The following is a 14,425-nucleotide window of genomic DNA, read 5'->3' as shown; positions in this document are numbered from 1 at the left end:
TTACCATTTTTTTAAATAAAAAAATACATATTGAAACAATTGTAATATACAATAAATGCACGGCATGGTTAACTTCTTTTTAAATTATGCAATTTAGTAGGTAAACTTCTAATTGCATAAAGTAAAAAAAAATTGTTAATTCTGAGTATTTTACATGCATGATTGAAACAGATGAAGGTAATGATTAACTTAGAGGTAATTTGTGCTGTATAGCCATCACACAAACAGTAGTTACTATTTGTTACTTTTACTTATTTGTTTTTTCTTAGAATGTCTTTCTCTACTAATTGAAATATGAAAATAATTCTGTTGCCCTAAATTCTACCTATTTTTTTGCTGCTTAGAATTATTAAATGATGAGTTGTAAATATTATCAAATATCACATTATTCAATGCTGGGTCATTAAGTGTTAAAAATTTTATAAGAGAACAATCACAGCCCTGTAGGACTTTTTGAATAATTATTTGTAAAATGTTGGTACAGTTAGATATTTAAATTTTATTGGATATTCTTTGTTATTTGCTGCCACTGATTTGTTATTTCACTGTTAGTAGTCACTTTATGACCTCAGGAAAGTCAATAACCAAGGTGTAATAATTAGTCATTTAAAATAAAGATAATAATGTAGGATTAGTCACTATTGGTACTAAAACATAAACACTATAAATTCTAAGTGTTAAAAGGTTCTAAAAGCCAGGGAAAATTTCTTCCATATATGCTTCATGGAGTCATATGCTTTGAGGGTGCTGCATAAATAAGGTAACTTTCACAACAAGCCAATTATGACCTGACAATTTTGTCTCTATAAATCATACTGGATTATAATTCACTTTATATCTTTTCTTTCTTAACGTTTTTTTAAAGAGATATTATGAAAGACATGGTCAATTTGATTTACACTCATGATGGAAATATGATCATAAAAATTCTCTGCAGGGTATAGCCTAGAAACCACGGAACTTCCTTGTTTCTTTTCCTACCTCTGTGGGTTTTTTTCTTCAGAAAACTGATTTTTCTCCCCATCCCTCTGTGCTACAAAGGAAATTACTATCAAGTCTTTACTTGTATATATGTCCCAACTCTGACCACTTCTTAATACCTCTGCTGCTAAAACCCTTGTCCAGGCATTTCCCCTCTCTTTCTTAGATCTCTGTGCTAGGCTTTCAACTAAGCCTTCCTGCCTCTGCTTTTGCCTTCCCCTCTCCTTTTTTATAGTCCATTCCATTAAGCGAGCCAGATATACTTAAAGCATAAATATGATCTTATCTCCTCTGCTTAAACCTTTCTCATGGCTTCTCATTAAAACTAGAACAAACTCCAAATGCCTTATCATGGGATATGCATTTCTGCTAGATCTCATCATCTATCATTTGACCTTTCCCTCCCTCCAGCAACAATCCCCAACTGCATTACCCTCAAGCCTCCAACTATATTCACATTCTTTCTGTCTCTAGAACATGCCTCATGAATCTTGCACTTCTGTTCACTCTTATAATTCTTCCCTTAGTCTCTGATGGCCTTCTCAAAATTTATGCCCCTATTCAAAGGTCATCTTCTTAGAGAAGTCTCTCCTAAATACTCTGAATAAAATAGACTTTTCTTTCTTCTAAGTCATTCTCTGTCCCTTCATCTTGTTTAATTTTGTTTAGTATTTACCATTACCTGCTATTATAATAATTACACATTTATATCTGTGTTGTCTTCTCCTTTGTGTACTGCTGTGTCTTTAGTATCTTCAGAAAAGTCGAGCATGTGGTTGGCATGTAATAAACATTTGTTGAACGAAAGGACTGTTTTCAATAATGGACTATTTTTAGTTCTATGACTCCAATATCACCCCACCGTTCCTACCTGTGCGTCCGTGGTCTTTCTCTAGTCCTAAGGCTCCGTCAAAAATTGTCATATTTTATCTCCTTATTCATCTCCACTTTGATTATTGTCTTACCTCTAGCAGTTCTGACTGTATTATATTGTGGCTGACTTCTGTAGGTAAAATATCCTCAGTTGTCTTTGATGACAATTTGCTCTTTCCAGAGCCCACTAGGGAATGAAAGGAAATTAAGATATTTTCCTTGATTTTTTAATTTTTTTTCTTGCAGTAAAACTTCTGATTCATACGTAGTCTGAGCCTCAAAATGCATCTCTCATTAAGGATAAAATCTGAAAAGTGTATTAAAGTTAAACCATGTTTCTGAGTTTACACAAGTGATGACAGAAATATAATGTACTTTGTTTTTCTTTCAGATCTCCCACTAGAGATATGGATTCAGAGGAGAAGGAAATTGTGGTTTGGGTTTGCCAAGAAGAGAAGATTGTCTGTGGGTTAACTAAACGCACCACCTCTGCTGATGTCATCCAGGCTTTGCTTGAGGAACACGAGGCTACATTTGGAGAGAAAAGATTTCTGCTGGGCAAGCCCAGTGATTACTGCATCATAGAAAAGTGGAGAGGCTCAGAACGGGTTCTTCCTCCACTAACTAGAATCCTGAAGCTTTGGAAAGCTTGGGGAGAGGAGCAGCCCAATATGCAGTTTGTTTTGGTTAAAGCAGATGCTTTTCTTCCAGTTCCATTGTGGAGGACAGCTGAAGCCAAATTAGTGCAAAACACGGAAAAAGTGTGGGAACTCAGTCCAGCAAATTACATGAAGACATTGCCACCAGATAAACAAAAAAGAATAGTCAGAAAAACTTTCCGGAAACTGGCTAAAATTAAGCAGGACACAGTTTCCCATGATCGAGATAGTATGGAGACCTTAGTGCATCTGATTATTTCCCAGGACCACACTATTCATCAGCAAGTCAGGAGAATGAAAGAGCTGGATCTGGAAATTGAAAAGTGTGAAGCTAAGTTCCACCTTGATAGGGTAGAAAATGATGGAGAAAATTATGTCCAGGATGCATATTTAATGCCTAGTTTCAGTGAAGTTGAGCAAAAGCTGGACTTGACTTCTGATGAAAACCAGATTCTGGACGACCTGACTGAAAGTGATGGAATTGTACACCTGGAGGAAAGATTAGCATATTACAGAATGCTCATCGATAAGCTCTCTGCTGAAATAGACAAAGAGGTAAAAAGTGTTTGCACAGAGGTAAATGAAGACGCAGAAGGGGCTGCTGCTGCAAGTGAGCTTGAAAGCTCTAATTTAGAAAATGTTAAGAGTGATTTGGAGAAAAGCATGAAAGCTGGTTTGAAAATCCACTCTCATTTGAGTGGCGTCCAGAAAGAGATTAAATACACTGACTCATTGCTTCAGATGAAAGCAAAAGAGTATGAATTCCTGGCCAAGGAGTTCAATTCGCTCCATATTAGCAACAAAGATGGATGCCAACTAAAGGAAAACAGAGGGAAGGAATCTGAGGTCCCCAGCAGCAGTGGGGAGGTTCCTTCCTTGACTCAAAGAGTATTTAACTTGTATACAAATGACACAGACTCTGACACTGGTATCAGCTCTAACCATAGTCAGGACTCGGAAACAACTGGAGGAGACGTGGTGCTATTGTCAACATAATTTGAATGGCCGGTTTCTGACCTGCTTTTATGTTCATGTTTGTTTAATAGGAAACTATTTTAAATATCACATTCTGAAAAAGATCTAAATCATGTTAAGTATTCAGTAGTTAATAAAAACTAGTTATTTTTTATTTAAGAGTTCCAGAGTCACCTAATTACTACAAGTTCAGACAATGAACTGTTTATTAGGAACGCAACACAAATAGCTTGCAGGTGTATAATAGAAATGATTTGATGGGAATTATGATCTCTTATAGCTTCTGTGAGAAATGATTTACACAAGCAAAACTAATTCTTAATATTGCAGTCAGTATATTGAAACTACACACATGAACAAGTAAAATTAAAAATGTGCTGTAATGTATTTTTTTTCACAGCTGTTATCATTGGAATCTTAAAGTCTGTAATGTACATGACAGCTACGCTATTGTAACTGTATTAATTCAAGTCTTGGTTCTTCTCATTGATAGTTAGAATGTACATCATCTCTGTCACTTTCAGAACCCCTCTACTTGTTTAGACCCAGACGACAGGAAGTGAGAAGGGCGAATTCTAGCGGTGGATTGGACGGGGGAATAGATGAGAAAGGGCCAAGTGCTACACACAACAGCAATTTTTCTAAAGAAGGCTAAAGTTATTAAGAATTATGCCTGGGCTTTCTCTGACAAAGCAAATCTTCTGATTAAACAAATGGTCTGTGCAGGTTTATTCTTTCAGTGAGGTATGATGTGGGTTACAAAGAAAATCTCAGGGTCACAGTACTGTTTACTTATGCCCTGTCTACAAAAGTCCAAGAGAGGCAACTTGGGGTCCTTTGTGTGGGTAAAATAGAGTTCTGTATACCCTAAGTATTTGCATTTTATCTCTGAACCTACAGAGAGGAACTCACATGGGAAAAAAACTTTTATTCTGTTACACTGGAATTCAGATTGTCTTTGTAGAACTTCATCTAAGGTGCAAACTAAAAAAAAAAGTACTGGCTCTGACCCCCACTCCTTCCTCAAGGATGCTAGTAAATATCCGACAAATTGAACAGATTATTTAGATCCTCCTTTGAGTGAGACTCATTATAGTGCCGGACGAGGTTTGGTTTTGCCTGGTGTTTAGTCAGGACGTTTTCCTCCCTCTCTCCCTTCTTTGCTTCTTGCCAGTGAACACATGATGTAATCATATTGTAAACAATTAGTTTTATTGTTTTATTGTACTGTTAAATAAATACCACTATGGTCTATTTTTTCTTTAGCTGACACTTTTCCTGTATGTCAGCACACATCTAAGTAAGATTATTGTTTTACTTAGTTTTAATATGTGGATATTGGTGAAGATTTCAGTATTTCTTATTCCCTTTTATTCCCATGCTTACTCTAGTGCATGTTTTAACTGAGTTTCTTAATCTACTTTTTCATTTCTCCATCCCCCAGACTTTTCACCAGTCTTTGGGAAGATATTTAGAATGTTTTAGTATTTCACTTTGGAGGGCATCTGTGTTATCATTTCTTGCACCAAGATAATGCTAAAGGCTTTAGTTGAAATTGGCTGGTAAAGAAAGTAGAAATTTACATTCCAGGGAAAATTTAGTGATAAAGAGTAAGTAATAATGTTAACATGGATTTAATAAAAAATAAAAATAAAAAGGGAACGGAATAGTCATCTGAGAAAAGGAAGTTTATTTGCTAAATATCCCATTAGATCATTCAGCAATAAGGCATATTATTGATATGTTCATTGTTCACTACAGGGGATTAAATTCAGAAGATCATCATCAGTGATAAACCAATTGCAATTTTGTTTTCCGAAAGTGAAAGCAATCTCTTTGTATTACTCCTTAGTGAGAAAATAATGAAAAGAACATTACTTATCTGCTATATAATTTGATTAATTATCTGAATTCAGGAGAGGTTCTAGTAAGAAATAGGACTGGACAGATAATTTCATTTTAGGATCTTTGAATTAACTTCTGCTTTTATATAGTTAAGTACAGTGATACATTCTAAGGACCACTCCTATATTTTTACAATAAATTATGTTAAAAACTCTTCTCTTCGCAGAAAGCAGAACCATTGATTTTTAAATACACTTTAGAATTTCTAGTTGTTCTTTAGTTATACAAATGTATTCGTGCTTTTGAATCATTACAATATTAAATCATCAGTTACCATGCTGAATCTCTAGAGTATTCTATTAATATAGATATAAAACTTAAGTACAATTGCCCTCATCTCTGGATACTGAGCTATTTTTTATTAAAGTGAGAAATTGAATGACAAATATAGAACTTGATAGAAGCTTTGATGTTTTAATTATGTATAGAATCTTTAAAGTGTTTATAAATTTTTGAGTAACCTGACAGGTTAACTATGAAATTGTTATATGCAGCTAGAAGTAGCAAACCAAAGCTGACTAGTCTTCCTTCTTGGAACAAATTAGATTTTCATGGACTGTACCTTGTTCATCCTCCCTCTTGGAACGCCTCTTTTTACCTCCCTCCATCTGTGATACACGGAAACCTACCCATTGTGTCTTTTTAACATGTTATGTTTTCTATGAAACATTTATTCTATTCAATCAGTTGTAATATCTTATCTCTGAGCCCACAACCATTTTAGGTGTACTTTTCATAGAGGAGCACTTATATTACGGTTTAGCTTATATTTATTTATGTACTTACCTAACTTCCCTCCCCCAATGTATTCTTTTTATTGTTTTATTACTTTGCCTTCTATCTTGTTAACTATAATCCCTCCAATCAATCTCTTTACCTCTTTGCCCCTACCCAGTTTTATAATTGAAATGCTGAATTTTAGAAGGCCACAACCATTTAAAAAATTATTTCTATGAGTGGTAAACGATGCTCGTGCATTTTATATATAAATACGCATTTCAGCAGACTTAAAACCGCAACGGTAGTTCTACTTATAAATTCTTTAGGGGAGGCACTAAATCTTTCTGCTTTGAAAAAAATTTTAAACTGGCAAATTTTTAATTTTATTTTTAAATCACAGTTACCAATTTAAGGCAAGGCAAATATTGTCTTTTTAAAAGCCTCTCAATGGTTAAATTACGGTATTTTCCTTTGCATTGTATGCATGTAGGAAAAAATACGTATTCTGTAGAGTTGAATTTTAAGTAGTAGACACAAAATAACTTTGAAATAATATCCTAAATGAAATATCTATTTTATTTTCTCTTTCTAACTCAAAAAAATAAATGGCCTCTCCGTGTATAGAAGCTATTCTAATCCATTAAAATTTTATTTTTATATTATTTAAACACCTACTGTACATGACAAAATATATTTCTGTGGCTGCATTTTATAGTTTTTCAGAGTAGGATTATTGTTTTATTTAGAATGTATTTTTCTAGTTGACAAAAGGAATACCTTTTAATCCAGATATAGAGGGTTTTTTTTTTTTTAATATAAGGCTGTTTGTTTTCATACTACCTGATCGGTTTAATAAACCTGATGTGACAAATGTAAAGTCTCTGTAATTTCTTCAGGTGTAACTAATCCAGACTAATAAAAGAAATAGCTGTACCCTTTCATGTGACATTGCTTGTCTTTCTGAGTATGTCACTTGGCTATATTAAAAATAAATTTTATATTAGTCAGATTATATAATTGCTGAGCTAACTTACACAAGTTAAGATCAGGAATTATTTCATGAAAATATATAGCAAATAAGACTTACTAAAACTTCTTATTAGGTTTCATACATATCTGTTTCAATTTGTCATGAAAGAATGTCCTCACTTCTGTGCTAGATTGCTGGCTTAATGAGCTGGTGTCTTGTTTTTCTAGAATGAAATCCATTTTAATGTAATAATATTGAAGTGTAAATCTTCCTTGCTATTATTTAATTGGTCACTATCTTATTTCTCAAAATAGACCTTTAATTTTGACTGTCTTTAATAACCAAATCATTTGAAAATTAAGGAAACTCATTTGGTCATTCTATAAATGAGCATGAGATGACTCTACTAAAAGGTTGTATATAATGTCCGGTGGTAACGCATAGGAATAACTTAACACTATTTTCTTAGCCATATATACATTTATACTTATATATGCATAGAGTATCTCTAGAACAACTTAAAAATAACACTTAAAGATGGACATTTCTGAAGAGGGTATCTGGGATTTAGGCCAGAAGGAAGACTTACTTTTCATGCTGTATTATTTTTTAGTAATTTGAATTACAGTAGTAATAATAATTTGAATATCTTATGTTTATTTTACTTGTGACAATTTTTACATTAAAATGTAAATGTAAAGTATACATGGTCCTATATTATTCATATAAAGACTCCTTATTCTGTTTGATGGCAATAGGGAATCCTATTTTATCAATTATCATAATTTATTTCACCAATACTTTCTCAGTGGGCAGTTAGGTGCTTTCCAATCATTTACTGTTATAAACAGTGTTATCCCATCAATACATTTCTGTGAACATGGATTACTAGACTAGAAATGCTGTGTCAAAAGATGAGAAATGGGTTTTTAAAATTTTAATAACTTTGCTCATTATTCTTTATGGAAATTGATCGCTTATGAGCTGAGTTGAAAATACACTCCCCCCCCCACAGTCTGTGCTGTTTGTCTCTCTATTGATTATTTTAATGTAAAAATTAAAAAAGATTTTTCTCATTAACAACTCATGAGCTGTTTTTTTCTGTCATTCTTAAAAAGGCCTTCCCACTGCATGATATCTAATTTTAAAAATAAATTTCTCCCATGTGTTTTTTATACTACGTTTTTTAATATTTTACTTTTAAACATTTGAACTATCCGAAATTTATTTTGTTTCCATGTACAAAAGTAGGTAGAGTATTTTTTTTCGTACTTAGCAGTTACCCCACATCACTTACTAAAGAACATTGTCCCTCTTTTTAAATGTCACTTTTTTTTTTTTTAATTTTTTTGGAAGTAAATTCTAGTATGTAGTTGAGCTCTATTTCTGGACTTTTATATCATTCCATTAATCGGGCAGTGTATTTTACCCCTGAAAAAAACACTTTCTCTGACCAAAACTAATCATATCAAAGAAAATTTAAATGTGAAAGATGTCTAACATTTCTCCTTATTTGTATAGGACAGAGTCTATGAAGTATAACTAGTAATATTTATAATGACCATGACCGTAAGATAGATAAGAAGAGAAAGTCTATTAAAAGTGGGTCATTGGTCAAGTAAGAACATTATAAAGCTACACAATGAATGTTCATGTAAGAAAAATGCTTAGCCTGTTAATGTTCAACGGCAGCTCTCTTGGCGTTTTGGCCGCAGTTTCCAGGGCGCCGCTCACTTATGAATTGCGCTTAGCACCTCCGGTCCCCCAGCTTGCTGTCAGTAGCGCCCCACCCCCAACCCTACACTGCGACAAGCAAATACAAATGCCCTTTCCTAACCCCTCTTCCTACTTCTCTTATTTCTAAACACCTCCCAGAGGCCAATAGTATCCTTGGTTGCAAACAATGTAGCAATACTGCAGCTGGATTATTATTAAAAGAAAACAGCACTTATTTTTTTTAAAATAACCATATTGACTACAAAGGCATAGAACATTCCACTAAAAAGGAGGTAAACGTGAGGGTGGGGTTCAATTTAGGATTGTTTTTCTAGTGATTGACACTACCTGAATTTGTCAGGAATTCAGCCAGCCCAAATTGATGTCAAGGATTATAAACTTTGTTATTATGCTTCCAGAGATCCTGATGCTTGAGAAAGCACTAATGAGATTGTCAGCTTTTGAAACCACTGTCTTGCAACAAGTATTCTGTAGTTTCTGTTACAATGAAATCAAAATTCAAAAAAAACTCAGTGGAGGGAAGCGTATTTCCTTTCAGTATTGTTTACTCCTTATCTACAAGGAATGTTAACAATAGTTTAAAATACTATTCTTGAGAGATAAGAAAGTGTTGTTTACAGAAGTTACTACTTAAGATGCCAGACAATGGGCAGAAAGAAAAGCAAAAAGAGCGATTAAAGAACTAAAGGTTACTAAATTTATCCATAATGACTCTGATTTCTATGGGGGTTCCTGGTATTTAGTTCTTACGTTTTTTGACATTATTAGGATTCATGCTAGTACCACACACCAGCCCCAACCACACAGGTTACTGAAGAATTTCCCACTTTGAACATAAAATAAATGAGACAGCTTTACTTGATAGTCACCTAGATGCACTTATGGTGATTGTTATAATACGCTGAAAAGTATTTTGGAAATATTGGTATCTATCAACAATTTTCAATTATTCACAGCTTTCAATCAGTATTCTTACCACTCATAATAAATGGAAGAAAATATTTCAAAATTTGTGAAAACAAAATGCATTTAGGTATTCATCTAGCTTTATGTATAAAAGCACAATAATTAATTTTGGTAAGTTCTGAGGTATTATTTGGGTGAGAAATTGGTAACTATTGATGGTCATGAGCCATTTGGCATCTGCCTTCAACTCAGGTCATGATCTTGGGATCTTGGGATTGAGGGCTCTCTGCTCAGTGGGGAGTCTGCTTCTCCTTCTCCCTCTGCCCCACCTCCCCTTCCTCCAGCTCTCCTGTGTGCTTTGGCTCTCTCTCTCAAATAAATAAATAAAATCTTTTTAAAAAAGGATTATGTATACAGACCAACTATGTTAAAAAAAAACAAACAAAACCCATGCATGTCAAAAAGCAAATACGTATGAAAATGGAAGTGCAAAATTTTTGCTGAGAGTTTTGATTTCAAATGATAATTTGGGGCTTAGTATATATTATTTCATTATGAATATATTTAAAAATATAGACTATTTGGACTCTTAACCAAAGAGAACAAATTTATGGTTACGAGGGGGTGGGGGTGGGAGGATGGGGGAAAGAGGTGAAGGGGATTAAAAGTACCCTTATTATGATGAGCCCTGAGTAATATATAGAATTGTTGAATCACCAAATTGCACACCTGAAACTAACTGTATATTAACTTAATTGTATATTAAGTATATTGGAGTTAAAATTTAAATTTTTTTAAAAATTAAAAAAATATATAAACTTTCATAATATGAACACATAAAATACTTCCTGTATATGATATCCCTCTGACTCTCTTCTACCTTTGCTAAGGCTCTTTAGAGCCTTTTACACACATCAAACAGCTAGAGAGTGATGGGGTGACGAGCAATGACAAGATCAACTCACTGGGAGCTGGAAGCCTGAATCTTGTAAGCAAACCATTTGAATCCCAGAATGTCGGAGTCTTAACTATAAAAAAGAAAAAAAAAGTTTTTTTAAAAGAGAAGAAAAGTTAAAAATTCAAATTAGATAACCCTTATAGTTCTCAGCTTAGTCAAATTACATAAGGTAACACACTCAATGGGTTTGGTCTATGCATAACAAATACGAGATACTTGGTTAACTGTTCTTGGCTCTATACTCTTCATTTAATCTCTGGTAAAACCTACACAAAGTTAAATTGAAATAGCCCACTGACAAAAGAGGGGGTTAAAACTCAAAACTCTGTCTCTCCCAACATTTTCATTCTTATCTCATTTATTTCCAAATTAGTTAGGGTGGGACTGTAGGTCTGTTAGTATGGGCCTGGGTAGACAAAAAAGTCACATTTCTGTTAGCTAAACAATATATGGCCAGGAAAAAGAGAACACCACACGTGTTTCCAGAGCAGAAAAACTATGCTGGAAATAGAGGTGGAGAGGAAAGTAACTTGCTTTATTTTTATACTGCCCTAGTGTCTAACAGAGATTAGCACCTAGTATTTGCAAAAAAGAAAAAAAAGAATGCTAATAAAATTAGATGTGTAACTAAAGGGCTACCATAGTTTTTAGAACGTGAGTTGTTCTATAAATGTTAACTATTATTATTCTAAGTAATGAAAGAACAGTGAAACTTCTACCCTTGAGAAAAATATGCTTCCATATGTGATTCAAAATGAGCATACCTCTTTCCCTTCCTGCAAATTAACTCTTTGGTTGTTATAATTTAAGTATCTTGGAAATTACATATCACAAGTGTCTATCATTCAGCACAAATACACTGGCTCATACAGATACATATTCAAAGTAAGGTTTTTTTCCACTCAAGTCCTATTTTTTAAAGGTTGTGTTTTTTTTCCCTCGCTCTAAGTAGCATTCGTCAAGAGAGACAAATGACAAGAAGGTAGAAAAAGTCTTAGACTCTTTTAGAACTGAAACGAAGATTTTAAAATACTTCTCAGCATTACCTTCTACGTATGTGAAATTTTCAGGAGTCGCTCTCCTCTAGTTACATGCAAGTATTTGATATGTGATTTTAACGATTTTCCTGCTTTTCAAGTATAGATCATCGACTGAAAAACTAAATTACCTTAAGGGCAAAGAGCCCAAAAATGAAAAATGAACTGGTAGGCTATATCAGAATCCAACCACACCACTCATTCCTGAGTGCATCTTCCAATAAAATGTACCAATGTCAGCTAAAAGTAGGACAGAGGAAAATGCCCTTGGGTTGGATGTTTAAGTCTTGAGCCATGAGTCCTCTTGTGGTAATTCCCAAACCTGTTTCCACAACAGAATCACAAAGAGTGTTTATTTAAGATACAGATTCCTGAACTTCACCCTGGAGAATTTGATGGAGGGAGTCTGGAATGTGGCCCCATCTTTTGTGATTTTAAATAGCTCCTCAAATGATTCTAAAGCAATGCCATTCGAGTGTGGTTTATTGATTCTAGTAGAGCTGGTGAGTAACTAAAGACTTTTCACCAAGCCAAAATGAAAAGATGTGAAGAGCAAGCATTCTCAAGATGACTAAAGGAGGTCGTGGGCTTTGAAAAGAGGTAAAAGATTCTAGGGTCCCAAGCCAAAGGCCATCTGAGAATAGAACCTTTATTAAAAGCTGCAGGGACTGTGGGTGTCCAAGGACAGAGGGTTACTGTTTCATTTCTAGATAAGGTGCTTGATCTGAGGTGGAAATGATAGAAGAAATTAGGCTATTGTGGGGACTACTGCTGTCCTAAAAGTACTACAGCTATTTTTGCTGTGCTTTATCCTCTTTTCCTCAAATATGCCCATAAGAGTTCTTGCATGCATTTTTTAAAGATTTTATTTATTTATTTGACAGAGAGTGAGAGCACAAGCAGGGGGTAGTGGCAAGCAGAAGGAGAAGCAGGCTCCCAGCTGAGCAGGGAGCCTGACACAGGATTCGGATGCCAGTACCCTAGGATCCTGACCTGGCCCAAAGGCAGACGCTTAACCAACTGAGCCACCCAGGCACCTCAAGAGGGCTTACATATTAAGAATAATAAGCTATCCAAAAGTGTTGTGTTTTCTTGGCTCAAATGAAATGTGATTTCTCCTCCAAAATAGCTAAGACAGTTCTCATCCAAGAAGCCATGTAGATTCAGTTCAAATTTGGGTTCCAGCCTTTGTTACCTGTATGATTCTAGTCAAATTATTCAACCATTCTGTGCCGGAATTTCCTCAACTGGAAAATTTAAATAATATTTGACTTTTTGGAAGGTTTTAAGGATAAGAGGTGTAGCATGAAATACCCTAGCATTGCATCTAGCACAGAGTAGGCTTTTATTATTATGACATCTATTATTACTACTATATTTTCTTGATCTTATTACTTTTTAATATGTTAGTGATAAGAAAAGAAGCATGCACTTTTCTATTTATGTCAAAATTACTTAAATGCTCATCCGTTTGAAGAGTAGGTTATGCTGTAGTTTTTGCTGTCAGTTTTGGGGGATTATTTACAAAGTATTTGTTCATCTCATTGTCACTTCAGTTGAGTATTTATGCAATTTGCACAACATTGTAAAAATTCACTTAAAATATTTTGTTACAATCCAGTATTGAAATAAAAAAAATGGGTGTGTAAAAAAATAGAAAATACAATACAACACATGTTTTACAAACAATGCATGTAATTTTTCTTGAAGGGTGAACACTTACTTTGAGGCAACAACCAAATTTTTATACACTGTAAAAGTCAAGATAAAGTTACACTATATTTGATCACTGAGACACAATATGAAGAGTTTGCCTATTTAGGAAACAGACAATTGCAATTAAAGGTAACAAAAATTGCCAAGTATCTCAAAAGAGAGCACAGAATTTTTTAAGTTAAGAGATGCTGGCAGAATTTTTTAAGTTAAGAGAATTTTTTAAGTTAAGAGATGCTGGTTATGTGTCGTGGAGACAATCTCTCAGGCACCAAATAATAATTTGTCAAAAACATCAGACTGATTTTCAGGAAAAATTAGTTCCCAGCAATATTTAATTTAATTATGTGAAGGAATCAAGTTAAAGCATAAGGTGCAGATCGTGTTTATCCTGTTTTTTCTCTCAAGATTAAGAGATGACGTTTATAAATATTTGTTATGAAGACCAGCATTTTATATACATTGAACTAGTCATAATCACCAAGGTTCAAAAGTAATCTAGAACAATTTAGGGCTGTTAAATGAGAAAACGTAGACCTAAACTTCGGTTATAACAGAAAAAGACAGCGATAGAATTGTGGGCTGAGAATGCTATAGCATGTCGAGTTTCTTTTATTCCTCAAAAACTTATTGGGCAAATATGCATTATCGTAAGTAGAATATATTTTATTTTATAATGAACATCTGATAGCAGATAACATCAAGAATGACATAATCAAGATCCCGATTTCCAAAAGAAGCCTCTTCATCTAATTTCACTTCTCTTTAGTTGAGCTAGAGAGACCATTTGTGGCTGAACTAAGGCCTGTAAGGAATTACATGATGGTGTGATACAATTAGAGAGAAACGAGATCCGACCTTTATCTTGATGTCACAATTTTAAAGATTGCTTTAGCAGTCAGTATGTTGGAGATACAAGGGATAAAAATACCCTAGGGGAAAAAATTGCATAACTATTATCTTATAAACCAAATATCAATTACAATGATTG

General features: G+C 34.0%; 1 protein-coding gene across 2 annotated transcripts in view; it reads left to right on the top strand.

Annotated features, from left to right (window-relative positions):
- The window catches only part of RASSF9 (Ras association domain family member 9), a 29,312-nt gene extending 21,207 nt beyond the window's left edge, over positions 1-8,105 (top strand). For both annotated transcript variants that reach the window (XM_019808471.2, XM_002927742.4), the window contains exon 2: positions 2,246-8,105. In XM_019808471.2, coding sequence (XP_019664030.1) covers positions 2,246-3,509 — 1,264 coding nt within the window. In that variant the 3' untranslated portion in view covers positions 3,510-8,105. The remainder of the gene's footprint in view (positions 1-2,245) is intronic.
- The last annotated feature ends 6,320 nt before the right edge of the window (positions 8,106-14,425 follow it).

The sequence above is a fragment of the Ailuropoda melanoleuca genome, chromosome 15, assembly GCF_002007445.2.
Source record: "Ailuropoda melanoleuca isolate Jingjing chromosome 15, ASM200744v2, whole genome shotgun sequence".
In the NCBI taxonomy this organism is placed as follows: Eukaryota; Metazoa; Chordata; class Mammalia; order Carnivora; family Ursidae; genus Ailuropoda; species Ailuropoda melanoleuca.
This window is presented reverse-complemented; position numbering and strand designations above follow the sequence as displayed.